At 44.4% G+C, this 26,081-nt stretch overlaps 1 protein-coding gene across 1 annotated transcript in view; it reads left to right on the top strand.

The window, feature by feature from the left end:
* The window catches only part of LOC311147712 (voltage-gated potassium channel KCNC1-like), a gene marked incomplete at both ends in the record, with an annotated part of 49,679 nt that overhangs the window by 12,415 nt on the left and 11,183 nt on the right, over positions 1-26,081 (top strand). The window contains 3 exons of the mRNA XM_084184466.1: positions 18,995-19,138; positions 20,885-21,674; positions 25,301-25,531. Coding sequence (XP_084040592.1) covers positions 18,995-19,138; positions 20,885-21,674; positions 25,301-25,531 — 1,165 coding nt within the window. The remainder of the gene's footprint in view (positions 1-18,994; positions 19,139-20,884; positions 21,675-25,300; positions 25,532-26,081) is intronic.

Below are 26,081 nucleotides of genomic sequence, written 5' to 3'. Positions count from 1 at the left end.
CTTTCTCTCTCTGCCTCTTTCCTTTTTTCCTCTTTCCCTCCAGTCCAGCTGTTTATCTTCACAGTTTGTTAGTTCTGTTAGCAGCACAGTGACACTGTTTAAGGCAACAGCCTTGTGTTGACAGCCTTGTCTTGACAGCCTTGTGTTGACAGGCTTGTGACGACAGCCTTGTGTTGACAGCCTTGTGTTGACAGCCTTGTGTTGACAGCCTTTTGTTGACAGCCTTGTGTTGACAGCCTTTTGTTGACAGCCTTGTGTGGACAGTACAATGGCATAACAGCTGGAGACTTAATAAGAGCAGTGACTGCTGATTTGGCCCACTATAGTTGTTCTGAGTTCATGTCAAACTGGATCATATCTCTGTGATACAGGTGGCAGTGAACCCATTTAATCCTACTGTCTCTCTCAGTGAACCCATTTAATCCTACTCTCTCAGTGAACCCATTTAATCCTACTCTCTCAGTGAACCCATTTAATCCTACTGTCTCTCTCAGTGAACCCATTTAATCCTACTCTCTCAGTGAACCCATTTAATCCTACTCTCTCAGTGAACCCATTTAATCCTACTCTCTCAGTGAACCCATTTAATCCTACTCTCTCAGTGAACCCATTTAATCCTACTCTCTCAGTGAACCCATTTAATCCTACTGTCTCTCTCATTGAACCCATTTAATCCTACTGTCTCTCTCATTGAACCCATTTAATCCTACTGTCTCTCTCAGTGAACCCAGTTACTCCTGCTGTTTCTCTCCTGTTCCCATGTGCTTATACCCTTCCACACTACAGAGCCAAGCCGAGTTGAAAGAACAATGCAAGGAAAATGTCAGAGCCAGCACAGTACTGTAGCAGCCAGCACAGAGCTGTGTACGTTACCTGACCTGGGGGTGTAAAGTAAAGCAGACCCTGTTTATACGGTCACTGGACCTGGGGGTGTAAAGTAAAGCAGACCCTGTTTATACAGTCACTGGACCTGGGGGTGTAAAGTAAAGCAGACCCTGTTTATACGGTCACTGGACCTGGGGGTGTAAAGTAAAGCAGACCCTGTTTATACGGTCACTGGACCTGGGGGTGTAAAGTAAAGCAGACCCTGTTTATACAGTCACCGGACCTGGGGGTGTAAAGTAAAGCAGACCCTGTTTATACGGTCACTGGACCTGGGGGTGTAAAGTAAAGCAGACCCTGTTTATACAGTCACCTGACCTGGGGGTGTAAAGTAAAGCAGACCCTGTTTATACAGTCACCGGACCTGGGGGTGTAAAGTAAAGCAGACCCTGTTTATACAGTCACCTGACCTGGGGGTGTAAAGTAAAGCAGACCCTGTTTATACGGTCACTGGACCTGGGGGTGTAAAGTAAAGCAGACCCTGTTTATACAGTCACCAGACCTGGGGGTGTAAAGTAAAGCAGACCCTGTTTATACAGTCACCGGACCTGGGGGTGTAAAGTAAAGCAGACCCTGTTTATACAGTCACCGGACCTGGGGGTGTAAAGTAAAGCAGACCCTGTTTATACAGTCACCAGACCTGGGGGTGTAAAGTAAAGCAGACCCTGTTTATACAGTCACCGGACCTGGGGGTGTAAAGTAAAGCAGACCCTGTTTATACAGTCACCGGACCTGGGGGTGTAAAGTAAAGCGGACCCTGTTTATACAGTCACCGGACCTGGGGGTGTAAAGTAAAGCAGACCCTGTTTATACAGTCACCTGACCTGGGGGTGTAAAGTAAAGCAGACCCTGTTTATACAGTCACCGGACCTGGGGGTGTAAAGTAAAGCAGACCCTGTTTATACAGTCACCGGACCTGGGGGTGTAAAGTAAAGCAGACCCTGTTTATACAGTCACCGGACCTGGGGGTGTAAAGTAAAGCAGACCCTGTTCAGGGTTTTTTATTTGAACACCATACACCTCTGAAGATGGAGACCAACTGGTGAGTGGAAAGTTATGGGGATGAATTAGTTTGTGTTGAGTTTTTTTCAGTATTGTGGTATCTACAGTATAGCAATGTGAGCATGTAGAGGATACATGGAATCATGTATTCATTCCGTTGCACAAACAAACAGGTTAAGTGAAACAAATGGCTAGCTCTGCATGGTGTACAGTAGCTATTCTAGTTTCCGTAGGCCTCCCTTTCCCCAGCTTGGCGTCACTTGTTCGTTCTGCTTGTATAACGGTGAGGAATTATTCAATCCAACATGGCAACGCACCCTGGAAAAAAGTCTGGGGACACTGGCAACTGTTCAAACATTTGACAGTGTTTAAATTCTCTGATACTAAATAGTCAACGTTAATATATTGTAGTGCATCCCAAATTGCAACCTATTTCCCATAGGTCCACAGGGTCCATATGGGCTCTGGTCAAAAGTAGTGCACTATATAGGGAAAAGGGTGCCATTTGGGACTCAGGTAGACCGTGTCAATGTATAAACAGACTGACATGCAGGTTGAAATGCTGACTAACCCTCTCACACATGGGTACGGATGGTATCTAGCTAACCCTCTCACACATGGGTACGGATGGTATCTAGCTAACCCTCTCACACATGGGTACGGATGGTATCTAGGATGGTATCTAGGATGGTATCTAGGATGGTATCTAGGATGGTATCTAGGCTTTGTCTCTTTCACGCACATACACACACACACACACACACACACACACACACACACACACACACACACACACACACACACACAGAGACAGACAGACAGACAGACAGACAGACAGACAGACAGACAGACAGACAGACAGACAGACAGACAGACACACAAACACACACACACACACACACACACACAGACAGACACATCACAGACAGACACATCACAGACAGACACATCACACACACACACACACACACACACACACACAGACAGACACATCACACACACACACACACACACACACACAGACAGACACATCACACACACACACACACAGACAGACACATCACACACACACACAGGTGCAGCCAGCCAGTTCATATTATTATTAGGCTACAGAGCCTTTCATGCCTACCAGAGTGATTCCTGTTACTCCCATCATTATATCCAGGCCTATACCACCTGTATGTGTGTGTGTATATGTGTGTGTATGTGTGTGCTTGTGTTCATGTGTGTATGTGTCTGTTCCACCTCCATACACTCCCAAAGCGCCTCCGGAAAAGATTTTGTGCAGACCAGATCTCCAGCTCTGTTTAGATCTGGGGTATAAACTGTAAACCGTTTTGTGTTTAAATACAGCAGATGCTTATGTAGCCTGTTCTGTTGGGCTCTCCACACACAGATATTAGACAAGCTGACGGGTTAGTGTTTTTAATTAGGTGACACCGGACAAACCGGCCTGGGCCCAGGTCTATTTGTGCAGTGTTGTTAACTCCTGTGGTCATTGTCACGCCAAACAACTAACAATAGGAGTTGTTGAATTTAATGGAGTGGCTTTTCTGTTATTAGAATCAGCATTCTACCATCCCTGTGTACTAATGGTAGGTCGTTTCATGTTTCATGTTGAATGTTTCTTGTTGAATGTTTCATGTTGAATGTTTCTTGTTAAATGTTCATGTTTGATGTTCATGTTGAATGTTGAATGTTTCATGTTGAATGTTCATTGGTTCTAATTCTAAGAATCTGCGAGGACTATTCTATCAATAGATGCTAATTCTATTGTTCTGTGAGATCTGATACACTTGTTGGTCTGAGTTTGATCAAATCTGTTGGATTCCAATCAACTTATCTCATGAACGTGGAACATTATACGTTATTGATGGTTCTCTGTGAGATATTACTGAGAAAGTGATTCTGACAGCATACAATTTCCTTTCTAAATACTTGTTTTCTATGTGCGGCCACATATTGCATTTCTAGATGATTGTCTAATTTAATCAGAGCAGCGATTAAAGCTGTCACTGAGAGACCAATTTGATTTGCCAAGTTCTGAATAGGCTACCGTAAAGGAAGGATAATGCAGATGATCCTATCCATCCATAATAAGCACCATTCCCCGACTCATATTCAAGAGGAATTCACCCTTTAGTTTGTGTCCCAAATGTCACCCTGTTTTCTATACAGTGCACTACTTTTGTAGGCAATAGGATGCCATTTGGGATGCAACCTCAAAATATTCCATTCACACATTTTGCAGAGCTGTGCTTTCCTATACAATGTCATGCTTGGATGCGTAGCATGATTGAGGTGATGAGATTACACAAAGAGTAAACCATGAGATCTTAACCAGACTGGTCTTGATATGCACTCACTTTACTGTAAGTTCCCTTTGCATAAGTATTGTTATGTTGATCACATAAATACACTGTGATGGATAGTGCAATAACACAGACTCTGGCTTGAAGGACCAATCTGATAAATAAGGGATGGCTTTTTTTAATGGCTGTGATAGGAGAAAACTGAGGATGGATCAACAACATTGTATTTACTCCACAATACAAACCTAATTGACAGAGTGAAAAAATTAAGTCTCTACAGAATAACACATTTTCCAAAACATGCATCCTGTTTGGAATAAGGCCCTAAAGCAAAACTGCAAAAAAATAAACGTTTTGTCCTGAATACAAATTGTTATGTTTGGGGAAAATCCAACACAACACATCAATGAGTACCACATTTCTTATTTTCAAGCATGGTGGTGGATTTTCAAGCAAAGGATTTTTTATTATTATGCTAATGGACTTGGTCTTTTACCAAATAGGGCTATCTTCTGTATACCACCCCTACCTTGTCACAACACAACTGATTGGTTCAAACGCATTAAGAAGGAAAGAAATTCCACAAATGAACTTTTAAGAAGGCACACCTGTTAATTGAAATGCATTCCAGGTGACTACCTCATGAAGCTGCTTGAGAGAATGCCAAGAGTGTGCAAAGTTGTCATCGAGGCAAATGGTGGCTACTTTGAAGAATCTAAAATATAGAATATATTTTGATTTGTTTAACACTTTTTTTGGTTGCTACATGATTCCATATGTGTTATTTCATAGTTTTGATGTCTTCACTATTATTCTACAATGTAGAAAATAGTAAAAAATAAAGAAAAACCCTTGAATGAGTAGGTGTGTCCAAACTTTTGACTGGTACTATATGTAATTTCTCATGTCTCACAAGAAGCTCTGTCAATGTATTAATTCTGTGCTTGGCTATACTCAGTCTCACCAGCACCAGTAGGAGCATTAGAAGAGAAGTTACAGTGAGATGTATGCAACCAGTCAATAACACTGCTGGAGCTTCTGAGAATATAAATATAATTACTAGAATGGACATTCCTGTTGAAGTCCATGTTCTGTAATTGCATTTCTATGGTTCTGGGGCCATGGTAGAGAAGGGAGACAGGACGTTCTGACAGTCTGAGCCACACACGTCTGACTGGCATTGGACATTTCTGTGATGATCGGAGCAAGGAGGGAGAGATGGGGGAGAGAGGAAGGTAGGGAGAGAGGGAGGAAATGAGAGAGGGAGATAGGGAGAGAGGGAGGGAAGAAGAGAGGGAGGTAGGGAGAGAGGAAGGTAGGGAGAGAGGAAGGGAAGGAAGGAGAGAGGAAGGTAGGGAGAGAGGAAGGTAGGGAGAGAGGGAGGGAAGGAGAGAGGGAGATAGGGAGGGAAGGAGAGAGGGAGGGAGAGAGGAAGGGAAGGAGAGAGGAAGGGAGGGAAGGAAGGAGGAAGGTAGGGAGAGAGGAAGGTTGGGAGAGAGGAAGGTAGGGAGAGAGGGAGGGAGGGAGGCAGAGAGGGAGGTAGGGAGAGAGGAAGGTAGGGAGAGGGAGGGAAGGAAGGAGAGAGGAAGGTAGGGAGAGAGGAAGGTAGGGAGAGAGGGAGGGAAGGAAGGCGAGAGGAAGGTAGGGAGAGAGGAAGGTAGGGAGAGAGGGAGAGAGAGAGCGAGAAGGTGAGAGGGAGAGAGAGAGAGCGAGAGGAAGGTAGGGAGAGTGGAAGGTAAGAGAGAGGGAGGGAGGGAGAAAGGAAGGTAGGGAGAGAGGAAGGTAGGGAGAGAGGAAGGAGGGAGGAAGGTAGGGAGAGAGGAAGGTAGGGAGAGAGGGAGAGAGAGAGAGCGAGAGGGAGGGAGGGAGAGAGGCCGGATGCATGGATGTCTTTTCTACTAGGCACCAACAGCTGCACACATCGTATCCGCACCTCATAATGCACCTGTTAGTCAGACTCTATTGTTTTAATGGTCTGGATATAACAGCTGGCTCTCTTTTGTCTGTCTGTCTGTCTGTCTGGATGTGTCTGGTCTGGTCTGGAAAGTTGTTGATAAGGGGACACAATGGAAACATCTGCATCAGTTCGGTTTGTGAGGTGGTTGGTGTGAACGGACTGTAGAGTATCTCACAGTGCAGTGCTTAAAGTTCTGTGCAAACAATCTGTACAGAGCAAGTCACAGTGGTGAGAAATGATTAGAGTTAGACAATATACTGAAGTAGGCCCTCTGCTTCCCAATTTGGAATCCCAATGTCTCTCTGCAATGTTGATTGATTGATTTGACGCTCTGGATAAGAGCGTCTGCTAAATGACGTAAATGTAAATGTAAAATTTGACAATGTTGTACTGTTCTGTTAACCACAATGAATTGGCAGAAACATACTCAAAGTCTCGCATTAAATAGAAGTCAGAGGAGAGAGACTAAATCTCTGGTAACTGGGTTTGTTTCTGCATCCGGGGGTATCGTTCTTCCAGGGCCGGATACAAGGCAGGCTAACTAGCTTCAGTAGCTGGCCTTGTACACTGGCTGGCCCTCATGCCTCCATAACTCCACAGCTCCCTGGTAATTGGGTTTCTAATTGTCAACCAGGGGGATTGTCTTGTTTCTCCTGAGGTAGGCAGGTAGACAGGGGCAGACAAAGCAGAGCAGGGAGGGAGGCAGGGCTATTTGTCCTTGTCCTCTGGCTCGCTCCACATCTCCACAGTTCCAAAGTTCCCTGGAGAAGTGTCTTCACGCCCTTCTGTTGTGCAGGAGAAACCGAAGGGACCGGCACACTCTGTGGGGCAAGATAAACCTAAGGGACCGGCACACTCTGTGGGGCAGGAGAGGGCCTTGTGAGACACATGGGACTGTACAGCCTTGAGACCCTGTGTGACCAGAGACCTGGAGACCCTGTATGATCAGAGACCTGGAGACCCTGTGTGATCAGAGACCTGGAGACCCTGTTTGATCAGAGACCTGGAGACCCTGTGTGATCAGAGACCTGGAGACCCTGTTTGATCAGAGACCTGGAGACCCTGTGTGATCAGAGACCTGGAGACCCTCTGTGACCAGAGACCTGGAGACCCTGTGTGATCAGAGACCTGGAGACCCTGTTTGATCAGAGACCTGGAGACCCTGTGTGATCAGAGACCTGGAGACCCTGTTTGATCAGAGACCTGGAGACCCTGTTTGATCAGAGACCTGGAGACCCTGTGTGACCAGAGACCTGGAGACCCTGTTTGATCAGAGACCTGGAGACCCTGTGTGATCAGAGACCTGGAGACCCTGTGTGATCAGAGACCTGGAGACCCTGTTTGATCAGAGACCTGGAGACCCTGTGTGATCAGAGACCTGGAGACCCTGTGTGATCAGAGACCTGGAGACCCTGTGTGATCAGAGACCTGGAGACCCTGTTTGATCAGAGACCTGGAGACCCTGTGTGATCAGAGACCTGGAGACCCTGTTTGATCAGAGACCTGGAGACCCTGTGTGATCAGAGACCTGGAGACCCTGTGTGATCAGAGACCTGGAGACCCTGTGTGATCAGAGACCTGGAGACCCTGTGTGATCAGAGACCTGGAGACCCTGTTTGATCAGAGACCTGGAGATCCTGTGTGCTTTACACACACTGATGAATGTTGTTCTGATTATAGACTAGATGGGCTCAGATAGTAGATGTTCTGTATTGATGGCACTCATTCTGCAGAGAAAACATTAGTCAAACTCATTATAGTGCCCAGACCCTTGACTCCCTCCCCCTGGTGCGTTACATTAACTAATGAATGTTGTAATGATTTTTTATTTTACCTTTATTTAACTAGGCAAATCAGTTAAGAACAAATTCTTATTTACAATGACGCCCTAACCCGGACGACGCTGGGCCAATTGTGCGCCGCCCTATGGTACTCCCAATCACGGCCGGTTGTGATACAGCCTGGAATCGAACCAGGGGGTCTGTAGTGACGCCTCAAGCGCTGAGTTGCAGTGCCTTAGACCGCTGCGCCACTCGGGAGCCCTGATATTGAGGAGCTACGGCTTTTCTTTGTAGAGGTGTACTCTAGATTTGTCTTTCCATTAAAAATGTTTCATTCCGCCGTCACAAGATTGATGGTGCTCATTCTGTCCAAATAAATATTGAAATGTGATGTAACCATTACAATATGTAGCTGTTAATCATTTAACCTTCAATTGAAGTCGAAAGTTTTCACAATTCCTGACATTTAATCCTAGTAAACATTCCCTGTCTTAGGTCAGTTAGGATCGCCACTTTATTTTAAGAATATGAAATGTCAGAATAATAGTAGAGATAATTATTTCTTTCAGCTTTTATTTCTTTCATCACATTCCCAGTGGGTCAGAAGTTTACATACACTCAATTAGTATTTAGTAGCATTGCCATTAAATGGTTTAACTTGGGGTAAAACGTTTCGGGTAGCCTTCCACAAGCTTCCCACAATAAGTTGGTTGAATTTTGGCCCATTCCTCCTGACAGAGCTGGTGTAACTGAGTCAGGTTTGTAGGCCTCCTTGCTCGCACACACTTTTTAAGTTCTGCCCACAAATGTTCTATAGGATATAGGTCAGGGCTTTGTGATGGCCACTCCAATACCTTGACTTTGTTGTCCTTAAGCCATTTTGCCACAACTTTGCAAGTATGCTTGGGGTCATTGTCCATTTGGAAGACCCATTTGCGACCAAGCTTTAACTTCCTGACTGATGTCTTGAGATGTTGCTTCAATATATCCACATAATTTTCCTTCCTCATGATGCCATCTATTTTGTGAAGAGAACCAGTCTCTCCTGCAGCAAAGCACCCCCACAGCATGATGCTGCCACCCCCGTGCTTCATGGTTGGGATGGTGTTCTTCGGCTTGCAAAGGCCCCCTGTTTCCTCCAAACATAACGATGATCATTATGGCCAAACAGTTCTATTTTTGTTTCATCAGACCAGAGGACATTTCTCCAAAAAGTACGATTTTTGTCCCCATGTGCAGTTGCAAACCATAGTCTGGCTTTTTTATGGCGGTTTTGGAGCAGTGGCTTCTTCCTTGCTGAGCGGCCTTTCAGGTTATGTCGATATAGGACTCGTTTTACTGTGGAGGTCCTTTGCTGTTGTTCTGGGATTGATTTACACTTTTCACACCAAAGTACCTTCATCTCCAGGAGACAGAACGCGTCTCCTTCCTGAGCGGTATGATGGCTGTGTGGTCCCATGGTGTTTATACTTGCGTACTATTGTTTGTACAGATGAACGTGGTACATTCAGGCGTTTGGAAATTGCTCCCAAGGATGAACCAGACTTGTGGAGGTCTACACATTTGGCTGATTTCTTTTGATTTTCCCATGACGTCAAGCAAAGAGGCACTGAGTTTGAAGGTAGGCCTTGAAATACATCCACAGGTACACCTCCAATTGACTCAAATGAAGTCAATTAGCCTATTAGCTTCTAAAGCCATGACATGGAATTTTCCAAGCTGTTTAAAGGCACAGTCAACTTAGTGTATGTAAACTTCTGACCCACTGAAATTGTGATACAGTGAATTATAAGTGAAATAATCTATTTGTAAACAATTATTGGAAAAATTACTTGTGTCATGCACAAAGTAGATGTCCTAACCGACTTGCTAAAACTATAGTTTGTTAAAAAGAAATTAGTGGAGTGGTTGAAAAACGAGTTTTAATGACTCCAACCAACCTAAGTGTATGTAAACTTCCGACTTCAACTGTAACTGTCTTCAGTGTGATGTAGTCATTAGAACAGTGGTCACCAACCTTTTCTGAGTCAAGATCACTTCCTGAGTCAGAATGCAAGCCGAGATCTACCGCTCTGATATATATTTTTTTAAAGACGTAAGCCTATGCAACATTAACCAATTAAAAACGGTATTGTAGCAATGAGGTTTGTGCACTAGGCTATAGGCCCAATACATTATCACTGCATATTGGCTACGCTTGAATTGCACTGCCAATGTTGTTCTTCTCAGACCATTCTGAAATTATATATTTTTTTAAACGTTAAGGTATATGATCACACTGGTAATATATCATTTGTTGTATTACTTGTGAGGCACAGCTGTTGGTGAAACTTTAATTAGAACTGCATTACTTCTGCCTCATGCACCGATTCATGTTGTTACTCCTATGACCAGAGAAAGTGAAATATTCCTTCGAAATTAAAAACAGACACAAGATGCAAATAATAACAAAGCTAGCTTATCGGAACACTTTGCTACACTCATTCAATGCAGCTGCAGTGCTGGTTGTAGCGTGAGTGGAAGTAGGGAGAACGCATTTTATGGCTTATAAAACAGTTGAACAAAGTGTTGACAGTGCTGAATAACAACTTAAACTTACTCATATAAACAGCAGCTCTTTGCTGTATTTGTTGAGTCTCTCTCTAGTTGTGGTTTTAAATGTTTTGAAATCTCACATGATCAACTTTGCTGCGCGTTCGCGGTTTATTTTTACCAGTCTAAAAGGCTCTGCACTGACACGGCCTCTGCAGATGTCAGGGTGTTCATTATTTTTGCGCTTCACGGAGCTGAGCTGTTGTGAAGGAAGTTGTCAAGGAAGTGAGTTTGTGTTTATACAGGACGTCCCGCCCCCACCTACCATCAACCAATCATGTTATAGCTATACGGAACTATACGGAGCCCTCTGCATTGTTAGAAAATTTGGGAGGCGCATGGCGATTCGGTACGGAGCTCAATTTGGCCTCCGCAATTGCGTCCCTCCCGAGGAACCTGCGCAGACACGGTGATCTGAGCTATCTGACTGGCCAGCAGTAGGTCTATTTTTATTTTTTTATTTTTTATGTAGAAAATAGTAAAAGTAAAGAAAAACCCTTGAATGATGTAGCCGTTAGAAGATGTAGCTGTCTTCAGGGTGATGGAGCCATTAGAAGATGTATCTGTCTTCAGGGTGATGTAGCCGTTAGAAGATGTAGCTGTCTTCAGGGTGATGGAGCCATTAGAAGATGTAGCTGTCTTCAGTGTGATGTAGCTGTCTTCAGTGTGATGGAGCCGTTAGAAGATGTAGCTGTCTTCAGTGTGATGTAGCTGTCTTCAGTGTGATGGAGCCGTTAGAAGATGTAGCTGTCTTCAGGGTGATGTAGCCATTAGAAGATGTAGCTGTCTTCAGGGTGATGTAGCCATTAGAAGATGTAGCTGTCTTCAGTGTGATGGAGCCGTTAGAAGATGTAGCTGTCTTCAGTGTGATGGAGCCGTTAGAAGATGTAGCTGTCTTCAGGGTGATGTAGCCATTAGAAGATGTAGCTGTCTTCAGGGTGATGGAGCCGTTAGAAGATGTAGCTGTCTTCAGTGTGATGTAGCCATTAGAAGATGTAGCTGTCTTCAGTGTGATGGAGCCATTAGAAGATGTAGCTGTCTTCAATGTGATGGAGCCGTTAGTCATCTAGCTACTCATTAAAACATGTATGATGCTCATCATCAAACTGGTGTTGATTAGGATGTGACCAACTGAGTATGGAGGTCGACAAACATCACTGTAAACAATCAACACGTCTGAAAATTGGCAGTTTTCATATTCCCTCGTATAGTCTGGGGCTGCATTCCAAATGGCACCCTTTTTTTCCTGTTTAGTGCACTACTTTGGACAAGGGCCCTGATCAAAAGTAGTGCACTGTGTAGGGAATAGGGCACAATTTGAGCTGGCCCTGTGACTGTGAGAAGACTCTAGGGTTATCTGTCGTCCTCTCTCGTCCTCCTGCTCAACGTGATAGCAGCTGGTTAAATATGTACCTTGCCGTCGATGCCATTCAGGCACTTAGTATCTGCCATCTCTACAGTCAGCCCTCCAACACAAATCAATCAGCTGTGCAGTACTTTGGATGTATTTACAATGCTAACACAAAACACAATGATAACCCGATCCCATACAGAGTTATTGTGGGAGATGAGCAGGAAATCGGGTGAATGCTCGGCCAGGGACCCTCAGTGGTGAAACTGAGTTTAAGGTCAGAAGCAGAGCGGACACCTGCCATGATTCTCTTCTGTAAACAGTTTAACTGGACGGGTGGATGCTGCTGAGGGGAGGACGGCTCATAATAATGTCTGGAATGGAGTCAATGGAATGGCATCAACCACATGGAAAACACGTATTTGATACATTTCCATTAGCTCCATTCCAGACATTATTATGAGCCGTCCTCCTCTCAGCAGCCTCCAACGATAGACGTAGGTGTATTCTCAATCATTTAATAATTCTTTATCATCCTAGATTTGATCGGAAATCGATGGCAACACATGAAAAGAATAGAATACACAGAATATACAGTGATATAAAAAAGTCTGGTAGTTGTCAGGTGAGATATAATGGAGAGCTGATGTAAACAGGTGTGTGTTTCCAACCCTCTCTGGGCCTCCCTCCCCCAACCCTCTCTGGGCCTCCCTCCCCCATCCCTGATGGGCCTCCCTCCCCCAACCCTGATGGGCCTTGTGGCTGCATAGTGGCGGACGGCTGGGTAGATGAACGGCCTTGTGACTGCATAGTGGCTGATGGCTGGGTAGAGGATGGGCCTTGTGGCTGCATAGTGGCTGATGGCTGGGTAGAGGATGGGCCTTGTGGCTGCATAGTGGCTGATGGCTGGGTAGATGATGGGGCTTGTGGCTGATGGCTGGGTAGAGGATGGGCCTTGTGGCTGCATAGTGGCTGATGGCTGGGTAGATGATGGGGCTTGTGGCTGATGGCTGGGTAGAGGATGGGCCTTGTGGCTGCATAGTGGCTGATGGCTGGGTAGATGATGGGCCTTGTGGCTGCATGGTGGCTGATGGCTGGGTAGATGATGGGCCTTGTGGCTGCATGGTGGCTGATGGCTGGGTAGATGATGGGCCTTGTAGCTGCATAGTGGCTGATGGCTGGGTAGATGATGGGCCTTGTGGCTGCATGGTGGCTGATGGCTGGGTAGATGATGGGCCTTATAGCTGCATAGTGGCTGATGGCTGGAGGCCCTGTTTTACAGCACTGCCAGATTAGAGAGGCTGTTGCTCTGGAATCTGGGTTGTTCTCTGGTCTGAGTGTGATCTGTTTTTGAATGCTGACCAGATTCATCCTCTCGCCCTTGTAAACCATTAGCTTTAAATCATCAATTGTGTACTAGATTAGTGATAGTTTCTCGAGTCGTGAAACAGTTTCCAGTGGATAGTAATGGTTACCATTACTCTCTGTCTCTGTTCCTGCCTCCTCCTTTATGAGTCAGCATAGATGTCTGTTAGTGCTGTGATGTGACTTCTCCCTGCTGTTGGTGCTGTGGGTGTGACTGTTCCCTGCTGTTGGTGCTGTGGGTGTGACTGTTCCCTGCTGTTGGTGCTGTGGGTGTGACTGTTCCCTGCTGTTGGTGCTGTGGATGTGACTGTTCCCTGCTGTTGGTGCTGTGGGTGTGACTGTTCCCTGCTGTTGGTGCTGTGGGTGTGACTGTTCCCTGCTGTTGGTGCTGTGGGTGTGACTGTTCCCTGCTGTTGGTGCTGTGGGTGTGACTGTTCCCTGCTGTTGGTGCTGTGGGTGTGACTGTTCCCTGCTGTTGGTGCTGTGGTGTGACTGTTCCCTGCTGTTAGTGCTGTGGGTGTGACTGTTCCCTGCTGTTGGTGCTGTGGGTGTGACTGTTCCCTGCTGTTGGTGCTGTGGGTGTGACTGTTCCCTGCTGTTGGTGCTGTGGGTGTGACTGTTCCCTGCTGTTGGTGCTGTGGATGTGACTGTTCCCTGCTGTTGGTGCTGTGGGTGTGACTGTTCCCTGCTGTTGGTGCTGTGGGTGTGACTGTTCCCTGCTGTTGGTGCTGTGGGTGTGACTGTTCCCTGCTGTTGGTGCTGTGGGTGTGACTGTTCCCTGCTGTTGGTGCTGTGGGTGTGACTGTTCCCTGCTCTTGGTGCTGTGGGTGTGACTGTTCCCTGCTGTTGGTGCTGTGGGTGTGACTGTTCCCTGCTGTTGGTGCTGTGGGTGTGACTGTTCCCTGCTGTTGGTGCTGTGGGTGTGACTGTTCCCTGCTGTTGGTGCTGTGGGTGTGACTGTTCCCTGCTGTTGGTGCTGTGGGTGTGACTGTTCCCTGCTGTTGGTGCTGTGATGTGACTGTTCCCTGCTGTTGGTGCTGTGGGTGTGACTGTTCCCTGCTGTTGGTGCTGTGGGTGTGACTGTTCCCTGCTGTTGGTGCTGTGGGTGTGACTGTTCCCTGCTGTTGGTGCTGTGGGTGTGACTGTTCCCTGCTGTTGGTGCTGTGGGTGTGACTGTTCCCTGCTGTTGGTGCTGTGGGTGTGACTGTTCCCTGCTGTTGGTGCTGTGGTGTGACTGTTCCCTGCTGTTGGTGCTGTGGGTGTGACTGTTCCCTGCTGTTGGTGCTGTGGGTGTGACTGTTCCCTGCTGTTGGTGCTGTGGGTGTGACTGTTCCCTGCTGTTGGTGCTGTGGGTGTGACTGTTCCCTGCTGTTGGTGCTGTGGGTGTGACTGTTCCCTGCTGTTGGTGCTGTGGGTGTGACTGTTCCCTGCTGTTTGTGCTGTGGGTGTGACTGTTCCCTGCTGTTGGTGCTGTGGGTGTGACTGTTCCCTGCTGTTGGTGCTGTGGGTGTGACTGTTCCCTGCTGTTGGTGCTGTGGGTGTGACTGTTCCCTGCTGTTGGTGCTGTGGGTGTGACTGTTCCCTGCTGTTGGTGCTGTGGGTGTGACTGTTCCCTGCTGTTGGTGCTGTGGGTGTGACTGTTCCCTGCTGTTGGTGCTGTGGGTGTGACTGTTCCCTGCTGTTGGTGCTGTGGGTGTGACTGTTCCCTGCTGTTGGTGCTGTGGGTGTGACTGTTCCCTGCTGTTGGTGCTGTGGGTGTGACTGTTCCCTGCTGTTGGTGCTGTGGGTGTGACTGTTCCCTGCTGTTGGTGCTGTGGGTGTGACTGTTCCCTGCTGTTGGTGCTGTGCGTGTGACTGTTCCCTACTGTTGGTGCTGTGGGTGTGACTGTTCCCTGCTGTTGGTGCTGTGGTGTGACTGTTCCCTGCTGTTAGTGCTGTGGGTGTGACTGTTCCCTGCTGTTGGTGCTGTGGGTGTGACTGTTCCCTGCTGTTGGTGCTGTGGTGTGACTGTTCCCTGCTGTTGGTGCTGTGGGTGTGACTGTTCCCTGCTGTTGGTGCTGTGGGTGTGACTGTTCCCTGCTGTTGGTGCTGTGGGTGTGACTGTTCCCTGCTGTTGGTGCTGTGGTGTGACTGTTCCCTGCTGTTGGTGCTGTGGGTGTGACTGTTCCCTGCTGTTGGTGCTGTGGGTGTGACTGTTCCCTGCTGTTGGTGCTGTGGGTGTGACTGTTCCCTGCTGTTGGTGCTGTGGGTGTGACTGTTACCTGCTGTTGGTGCTGTGGGTGTGACTGTTCCCTGCTGTTGGTGCTGTGGGTGTGACTGTTCCCTGCTGTTGGTGCTGTGGTGTGACTGTTCCCTGCTGTTGGTGCTGTGGGTGTGACTGTTCCCTGCTGTTGGTGCTGTGGTGTGACTGTTCCCTGCTGTTGGTGCTGTGGGTGTGACTGTTCCCTGCTGTTGGTGCTGTGGGTGTGACTGTTCCCTGCTGTTGGTGCTGTGGGTGTGACTGTTCCCTGCTGTTGGTGCTGTGGGTGTGACTGTTCCCTGCTGTTGGTGCTGTGGTGTGACTGTTCCCTGCTGTTGGTGCTGTGGGTGTGACTGTTCCCTGCTGTTGGTGCTGTGGGTGTGACTGTTCCCTGCTGTTGGTGCTGTGGGTGTGACTGTTCCCTGCTGTTGGTGCTGTGGGTGTGACTGTTCCCTGCTGTCTGCTGTTCTCTGCATGGCAGCACACATGAAGGTGTTAAACTAATTGAATCACTTTTCCCCTCTCAGCAGGACCCCATCTCTCTCTCTCTGTGTGTGTGTGTGTGTGTGTGTGTGTGTGTGTGTGTGTGTGTGTGTGTGTGTGTGTGTGTGTGTGTGTGTGTGTGTGCGCATGCGTGTGTGTTACCATAGATGTAATTTATTTGAAATGGCAGTGATTTTCTCTCAAAGCATTTTTTTGTCCTGGACTGGTGTTTCTACAGAGTAATTGTCAGCTTGCTGAAGTGAAAACAGCAGAAATCAGCCAGTAATGTTGAAATAAAAAGCTGTAGGGAGGTAAATGTAACACTGTTTCTCTCCAAAAGTTTAAACATATCCTCTGTCAGTAGAATGGGCCATGTTACCTGTCTATTTTTCAGTAACACCTTACATTAGTAACAGCATGGAATAAGCAACAGTCCCTATCGCTGTCACGCCCTGGCCTATAGAACTCTAGCTAGTTTGGTCAGGGTGTGAATATTCTAGGTGTTGTATTTCTATGTTTGGCCGGGTGTGGTTCCCAATCAGAGGCAGCTGTCGCTCGTTGTCTCTGATTGGGGATCATACTTAGGCAGCCTGTTTTCCTGACTGTTGTTGTGGGATCTTGTTGTGTTCCTGTTTAGGCTTGTGTGTTAGCCCTTTGGACCGTCACGGTTAAGTTTGTTATTTTGGTTACTGCGTCGTGTGTTTATTAGTTAATAAACATGTACGCCTTTCACGCTGCACCTTGGTCCGACCCGTCTCTTAACGTCTGTGACAATCGCACTTGTGTGATAACAGAAAATGCTCCGCTCCATTGCTATGCTAGTACAATTTAGTTACTAAAGTACTAGTACAGTGAGGGAAAAAAGTATTTGATCCCCTGCTGATTTTGTACGTTTGCCCACTGACAAAAGAAATTATCAGTCTATAATTTTAATGGTAGGTTTATTTGAACAGTGAGAGAAAGAATAACAACAAAAGAATCCAGAAAAACGCATGTCGAAAATGTTATAAATTGATTTGCATTTTAATGAGGGAAATAAGTATTTGACCCCCCAGGTGTCTTTTATACAGGTAACGAGCTGAGATTAGGAGCACACTCTTAAAGGGAGTGCTCCTAATTTCAGCTTGTTACCTGTATAAAAGACACCTGTCCACAGAAGCAATCAATCAATCAGATTCCAAACTCTCCACCATGTCCAAGACCAAAGAGCTCTCCAAGGATGTCAGGGACAAGATTGTAGACCTACACAAGGCTGGAATGGGCTACAAGACCATCGCCAAGCAGCTTGGTGAGAAGGTGACAACAGTTGGTGCGATTATTCGCAAATGGAAGAAACACAAAATAACTGTCAATCTCCCTCGGCCTGGGGCTCCATGCAAGATCTCACCTTGTGGAGTTGCAATGATCATGAGAACGGTGAGGAATCAGCCCAGAACTACATGGGAGGATCTTGTCAATGATCTCAAGGCAGCTGGGACCATAGTCACCAAGAAAACAATTGGTAACACACTGCGCCGTGAAGGACTGAAATCCTGCAGCGCCCGCAAGGTCCCCCTGCTCAAGAAAGCACATATACAGGCCCGTCTGAAGTTTGCCAATGAACATCTGAATGATTCAGAGGAGAACTGGGTGAAAGTGTTGTGGTCAGATGAGACCAAAATCGATCTCTTTGGCATTACATTTACATTTACGTCATTTAGCAGACGCTCTTATCCAGAGCGACTTACAAATTGGTGCATTCACCTTATAGCCAGTGGGATAACCACTTTACAATATGTTTTTTTTTTTTGGGGGGGGTGGGGTGGGGTAAGGGGGGGTAGAAGGATTACTTTATCCTATCCCAGGTATTCCTTAAAGAGGTGGGGTTTCAAGTGTCTCCGGAAGGTGGTGAGTGACTCTGCTGTCCTGGCTGTCTCCGCTGTCCTGGCATCAACTCAACTCGCCCCAAGAACACCATCCCCACCGTCAAACATGGAGGTGGAAACATTATGCTTTGGGGGTGTTTTTCTGCTAAGGGGACAGGACAACTTCACCGCATCAAAGGGATGATTGATGGGGCCATGAACCTCCTTCCCTCAGCCAGGGCATTGAAAATGGGTCGTGGATGGGTATTCCAGCATGACAATGACCCAAAACACATGGCCAATGCAACAAAGGAGTGACTCAAGAAGAAGCACATTAAGGTCTTGGAGTGGCCTAGCCAGTCTCCAGACCTTAATCCCATAGAGCAGGGGTGTCAAACTCATTCCATGGAGGGCCTAGTGTCTGCAGGTTTTTGGTTTTTCCTTTCAATTAAGACCTAGACAATCAGGTGAGGGGAGTTCTTTACTAATTACTTACCTTAATTAATCAATCAAATACAAGGGAGGAGCGAAAACCCGCAGACACTCGGCCCTCCGTGGAATGAGTTTGACACGTGTGCCATAGAGGGAGCTGAAGGTTGGAGTTGCCAAGCGTCAGCCTCGAAACCTTAATGACTTGGAGAAGATCTGCAAAGAGGAGTGGGACAAAATCCCTCCTGAGATGTGTGCAAACCTGGTGGCCAACTACAAGAAGCGTCTGACCTCTGTGATTGCCAACAAGGGTTTTGCCATCAAGTACTAAGTCATGTTTTGCAGAGGGGTCAAATACTTATTTCCCTCATTTAAAATGCAAATCAATTTATAACATTTTTTTACATGCGTTTTTTTCTGGATTTTGTTGTTGTTATTCTGTCTCTCACTGTTCAAATAAACCTACCATTAAAATTATAGACTGATCATTTCTTTGTCAGTGGGCAAACATACAAAATCAGCAGGGGATCAAATACTTTTTTCCCTCACTGTATGTACCTGTGTCCTGTAACCATGTCCCGTCCAACATGTTTCCTCTCACTGACTTAGAGTGTTTTGTACTATGAAAGCGCTTTCTGACAACTGCTGACGTAAAAAGGGCTTTATAAATACATCTGATAGGTTGATTTGTCCAAGTGATTGATGTGTCAATTTATTGATTGATTGATTGATTGATTGATTGATTGTCTCGTTGCAGGGCATAGCGTTTGCCTCCCTGTTCTTTATCCTGGTTTCCATCACTACATTCTGTCTGGAGACCCACGAGTACTTCAACGACCTGCAGAACCGCACGGAACGCGTGGTGGTGGGGAACCACACTAAGGAGGTGGTCTTGGTGGAGGTGAGAGAGATTCTTAGATGTAAATAGACTATATGTACAACAGAACGCGTGGTGGTGGGGAACCCACACAGAGGAGGTCTCAGTGGAGGCGAGAGAGAGGGATCCTCATTGTCAATACATTATGATCCTGTCGAGAAAGAACCCTGAGCAGCTACCCCCTCGACTCTAGTGGAGATCTGGTGAAAGCAATATGGTGATAATTTAATTGTTTCTGGATAGGACCTAAACGTATTGGGCCTTTTTTTCAATGCATTGTACTGTACTGTATTGTACTGTACTGCATTGTACTGTAATGTAGTGTATTGTATTGTACTGCATTTTACTTTATTGTATTGTACTGTATTGTACTGCATTGTATTGTACTGTATTGCATTGCATTGTCTTGTATTTTTGTATTATGGCAAATTATTTTTTTTGCACATTTTAGTGACCAAATGAATTTCTCCTGTTGGGATAATAGTTAATCTAATAGATTGATAGATTGATACTTTAATGATCCCTGAATTTAAATTCAATAATCTAATGTATAATCTAATCTAATGTATAATCTAATCTAATGTATAATCTAATCTAATGTATATTCTAATCTAATCTATAATCTGATCTAATCTATAATCTAATCTAATGTATGATCTAATGTATAATCTAATCTAATGTATAATCTAATCGAATGTATAATCTAATGTATATTCTAATGTATAATCTAATCTCATGTATAATCTAATGATAATCTAATCTAATGTATAATCTAATGTATAAACTAATCTCAAATCTAATCTAATGTATAATCTAATGTATAATATAATCTAATGTATAATCTAATCTAATGTATAATATAATCTAATGTATAATCTAATGTATAATCTAGTCTAATGTATAATATATTGTATAATCTAATCTAATGTATAATCTAATATATAATCTAATCTAATGTATAATCTAATGTATAATCTAATCTAATGTATAATCTAATCTAATGTATAATCTAATGCATCATCTAATGTATAATCTAATGTGTAATCTAATCTAATGTATAATCGAATGTATAATCTAATCGAATGTATAATCTAATGTATAATCTAATCTAATGTATAATCTAATGATAATCTAATCTAATGTATAATCTAATGTATAAACTAATCTAAAATCTAATCTAATGTATAATCTAATGTATAATCTAATCTAATGTATAATCTAATGTATAATATAATCTAATGTATAATCTAATGTATAATCTAGTCTAATGTATAATCTATTGTATAATCTAATCTAATGTATAATCTAATATATAATCTAATCTAATGTATAATCTAATGTATAATCTAATCTAATGTATAATCTAATGCATCATCTAATGTATAATCTAATGTGTAATCTAATCTAATGTATAATCTTATGTATGATCTAATGTTTAATCTAATGTATAATCTAATGTATAATCTAATGTATAATCAAATATATAATCTAATCTAATGTATAATCTAATGTATAATCTAATCTAATGTATAATCTAATCTAATGTATAATCTAATGCATAATCTAATGTATAATCTAATGTGTAATCTAATCTAATGTATAATCTAATCTAATGTATAATCTTATGTATAATCTAATGTTTAATCTAATCTAATGTATAATCTAATGTATAATCTAATCTGATGTATAATCTAATGTATAATCTAATCTAATGTATAATCTAATTTATAATCTAATGTATAATCTAATGTATAATGTGATCTACTCTAGGTGGTGACCAAGCCCATTCTGACCGTGGTGGAGGGCGTTTGTGTGGTCTGGTTCACTTTTGAGTTCTTTGTCCGCATCGTGTGCTGCCCCGACAAGCTGTTCTTCATCAAGAACATGTTAAACGTCATTGACTTCGTGGCTATCCTGCCCTTCTATCTGGAGATGAGCCTCAGCGGTCTATCCTCTAAAGCAGCCTCCGACATCCTCGGATTTCTACGAGTAGTCCGCTTCGTCCGGATCCTCCGGATCTTTAAGCTGACCAGGCATTTCGTCGGTCTGAGGGTTCTCGGCCACACGTTGAAAGCCAGCGTCAACGAGTTCTGCCTGCTTATCGTCTTCCTGGCGTTGGGAGTCCTCATCTTCGCCACAATGATCTACTACGCAGAGCGGATAGGGGCCCAACCGGACGACCCCCGCGGCTCCAACCACACCCACTTCAAGAACATCCCTATCTCCTTCTGGTGGGCCGTGGTCACCATGACTACCCTGGGCTACGGGGACATGTACCCCAAGACGTGGCTGGGCATGATGGTGGGCGCTCTGTGCGCCCTATCGGGGGTGCTTACCATCGCCATGCCCGTGCCTGTTATTGTCAATAACTTTGGGATGTACTACTCCCTGGCCATGGCTAAACAGAAGCTGCCTAAGAAGAAGAAGGCGCACAACCCGAACCCGGACGCTCCCACGGACACGGCCTCGTTCGGGAAGTCCGTCACAACCTCTCCCAGGGACAGTATTCAGAGTGATACGTGTCCGCTGGCTGCAGAGAATATCAACAGGAACCGCTCAGGTCAGACCAATTCAAATTAGATTCTGAAATCAAATTCAATTTTTTTGCTGGCACTAATATCACCCCATACTCTACTGTACTAATCCATCTGCCACATTATTTACACATATGTTTTTGAAGCATCGTTATTGTATGCCATAGGCCACAATGATAAGTGGATGTTTCATTTATTTAAAACCCATCAACCATTCCACTAATTCAAACTCTGACCTCATTCAAACTTTTCAAACCGCTACTCCATTACACATCACACTACCTTGACTTTATTCACCCTGAAACATTCATAGACCATATTCTTTGTGCACTTATCCCTTCACTAAATCCTTTGGTGCTATAATGGTACAGTAAGTGGAGACATCATTTATTCAACCCATTCACACTCATAACTCATTCAAGTCATTCAAACCCATTCACACTCATAACTCATTCAAGTCATTCAAACCCATTCACACTCATAACTCATTCAAGTCATTCAAACCCATTCACACTCATAACTCATTCAAGTCATTCAAACCCATTCACACTCATAACTCATTCAAGTCATTCAAACCCATTCACACTCATAACTCATTCAAGTCATTCAAACCCATTCATACTCATAACTCATTTAAGTCATTCAAACCCATTCACACTCACCCTTTAACTCACACATTCAACTTAAACACATTACTAATGAGCACGTCACTACAGTATTGCAGTTCTTTACTGACATAAGGTATTGTTGTGACGTGACTTACTTTAATGTATGACTGTTATTTATCGAATCACCTAACTATGTTTAATTGTCACTCAATTAAATTAATCATGTAAAAATTAACTCATTAGGAATTTGGGGCACCATGGAAGAAGTTGTTTAATGAGTTTTACCATCTCCCAAATTAAACTCTTAGAAGATAGGTTATATATCGATAACAGTCACTTATCAAATAACTACCTCTTATCAGTCTCATTCTGAACGTCGCATAATCCTTGAACCTGGAAGAACCCTAACCTTATTGATGAATCAGCAATACACAAATTGGCTTAATTATTTATTTACTAACTAACTAAATAATAACACAATACAAACACACATAGGTTATTGATTACTAACGTAATACAATGAAAACAGGACCCTAGTGGATTGGACTAACAATAGCATGACTGCTTGGGTAGAAGGAGGGTCAGAATGGAAGGGAGAGAGAGATTCAAACTATCGTGGTTACTTTGGAGACTATTCTCACAGTAATCATAATACTTATGCACCCTAATAACGCTAATTCGGATTAGAAACGCAACATGTATTTACGTGTTGCCGTCCTCATGAGTTGAGTTGATGGCCATCCGTGTAGCTCAGTTGGTAGAGCAACGCCAGGGTTGTGGGTTCGATTCCCACGGGGGGCCAGTATGAAAATGTATGCACTCACTAACTGTGAGGAAAAAAGTGGGGGAAAAAGTATTTAGTCAGCCACCAATTGTGCAAGTTCTCCCACTTAAAAAGATGAGAGAGGCCTGTAATTTTCATCATAGGTACACGTCAACTATGACAGACAAATTGAGAATTTTTTTCTCCAGAAATTCACATTGTAGGATTTTTAATGAATTTATTTGCAAATTATGGTGGAAAATAAGTATTTGGTCACCTACAAACAAGCAAGATTTCTGGCTCTCACAGACCTGTAACTTCTTCTTTAAGAGGCTCCTCTGTCCTCCACTCGTTACCTATATTAATGGCACCTGTTTGAACTTGTTATCAGTATAAAAGACACCTGTCCACAACCTTAAACAGTCACACTCCAAACTCCACTATGGCCAAGACCAAAGAGCTGTCAAAGGACACCAGAAACAAAATTGTAGACCTGCACCAGGATTTGGATGATCCAGAAGAGGATTGGGAGAATGTCATATGGTCAGATGAAACCAAAATAGAACTTTTTGGTAAAAACTCAACTTGTCGTGTTTGGAGGACAAAGAATGCTGAGTTGCATCCAAAGAACACCATATCTACTGTGAAGCATGGGTGTGGAAACATCATGCTTCGGGGCTGTTTTTCTGCAAAGGGACCAGGACGACTGATCCGTGTAAAGGAAAGAATGAATGGGGCCATGTATCGTGAGATTTTGAGTGAAAACCTCCTTCCATCAGCAAGGGCATTGAAGATGAAACGTGGCTGGGTCTTTCAGCATGACAATGATCCCAAACACACCGCCCGGGCAATGAAGGAGTGGCTTCGTAAGAAGCATTTCAAGGTCCTGGAGTGGCCTAGCCAGTCTCCAGATCTCAACCCCATAGAAAATCTTTGGAGGGAGTTGAAAGTCCGTGTTGCCCAGCGACAGCCCCAAAACATCACTGCTCTAGAGGAGATCTGCATGGAGGAATGGGCCAAAATACCAGCAACAGTGTGTGAAAACCTTGTGAAGACTTACAGAAAACGTTTGACCTGTGTCATTGCCAACAAAGGGTATATAACAAAGTATTGAGAAACTTTTGTTATTGACCAAATACTTTTTTTCCACCATAATTTGCAAATAAATTCATAAAAAATCCTACAATGTGATTTTCTGGAGAAAAAAAATCTCATTTTGTCTGTCATAGTTGACGTGTACCTATGATGAAAATTACAGGCCTCTCTCATCTTTTTAAGTGGGAGAACTTGCAAAATTTTTGGCTGACTAAATACTTTTTTCCCCCACTGTATATTCATCGATCTACATCCCAAGACTTAAAGGCCCAGTGCAGTCAAAAACGTGAATTTCCAGTGTTTTATATATATATTTCCACACTATGAGGTTGGAATAATACTGTGAAATTGTGAAAATGATGATAACGCCCTTTTAGTGTAAAAGCTGTTTGAAAAGACCGCCTGAAATTTCAGCCTGTTTTGGTGGGATGGCGTTTTGGCCTTCCGTGGTGACATCACCATGTGGTAAATTAGTTAATAGACCAATAAGAAAGAGAGTTCTCAGCCAATAATAGCACATTTCTGTTTTCCCCTCCCCAACTCAGGCCACTCCCAGACAGTCCTAGCAAAATTCTTGCTTGAGAAATTGCCCTTTGCAAAGAAGCTATTTTTGCTTTTTGACAATTTTCATTGAAAACAGTAAGGTACTTACTTTTTACCCAGAAATGATTTAATATTGAGGAAAAAAAACGTCTGCATTGGACCTTTAAATCATCTTCTTATAAGGTTGCTGCTGTACAATAAATGGAATTTGCCAGAAAAATTGTGTTTTCACAGTAAAAATGACATTGTGGCTCTGTAGCCCGACCTTCTCTCGAAGACCTGAGGGGATCTTTGGCATTTACTGTCAGCCCGGCCCTGTGTCTCCTGCAGACCTGGGTTCAAAAACTACTCAAAACATGTCCAATAGTTTGAGCGTTTGCTCCAGTTTGCCTGCGGTGCCAGATGGGTGGGGATAGCAGTTTGGGGAATATTCTATTGGTTCCGATTTGCCTGGCATGCTCAATCAAGCCCAGCTAAAGTATTGCATTTATTACAAATAGTATTTTGACCCCAGGTCTCAGAGTAGGAGTGTTGATCTAGGATCAGTTTAGCCATTTATATCCTAATGAATAAGATTACATGGACTGGGAGGACCTGATCCTAGATCTTACTCTTTATGAACCATGTCTGTCCTTCCTGTCAGACTCCAAGCAGAACGGAGACGCCAACTTGGCTCTGTCGTCGGATGAGGGGTGCAGCCTGACCCAGCCGCTGTCACCCAGCGAGGGGTGGAACCTAAGGCACGCCCACGGTCATGGTCGAGAACACGCCCGGACGGTCAGGGGGAACGAGACCGCCAAGAAAGAGGCAACCTGCTTCCTGCTCACCTCTGGAGACTTCTCCTGCTCTGGAGGAGAGCACACCATACGCACTGGTAGGTTGACCCACATACAGGTACGCAGGCACAGACGCACATACACATACGCGCTCTCTCTCTCGCTCTCCTTCTCTGAAACATGGAGCCCACCATCCGCAACCACAGATAGCACAACACACACTCTGAAGCAGAGGAATTGATGGGAATGATAACTGTAAATGACATGATTACTGGACCATGACAAAGGAGGCTGGTCAATAGAGGTTGAAACCTAGAAAACCATTATTCAGAACCCTCTTATCCTCCCCATGACAACCATGACACCCATGGCAACCATGACAACCATGACACCCATTACAACCATGACAATCATGACAACCATGACAACGATTACACCCATGACAACCATGGCAACCATGACACCCATTACACCCATGACAACCATTACACCCATGGCAATCATGACAATCATGACAACGATTACACCCATGACAACCATTACAACCATGACACCCATTACAACCATTACTCCCATGACAACCATGACACCCATTACAACCATGACAACCATTGCAACCATTTCAACCAATACACCCCCAGTAGAATA

This window comes from Coregonus lavaretus (assembly GCF_964263955.1).
Source record: "Coregonus lavaretus genome assembly, chromosome: 20".
In the NCBI taxonomy this organism is placed as follows: Eukaryota; Metazoa; Chordata; class Actinopteri; order Salmoniformes; family Salmonidae; genus Coregonus; species Coregonus lavaretus.
This window is presented reverse-complemented; position numbering and strand designations above follow the sequence as displayed.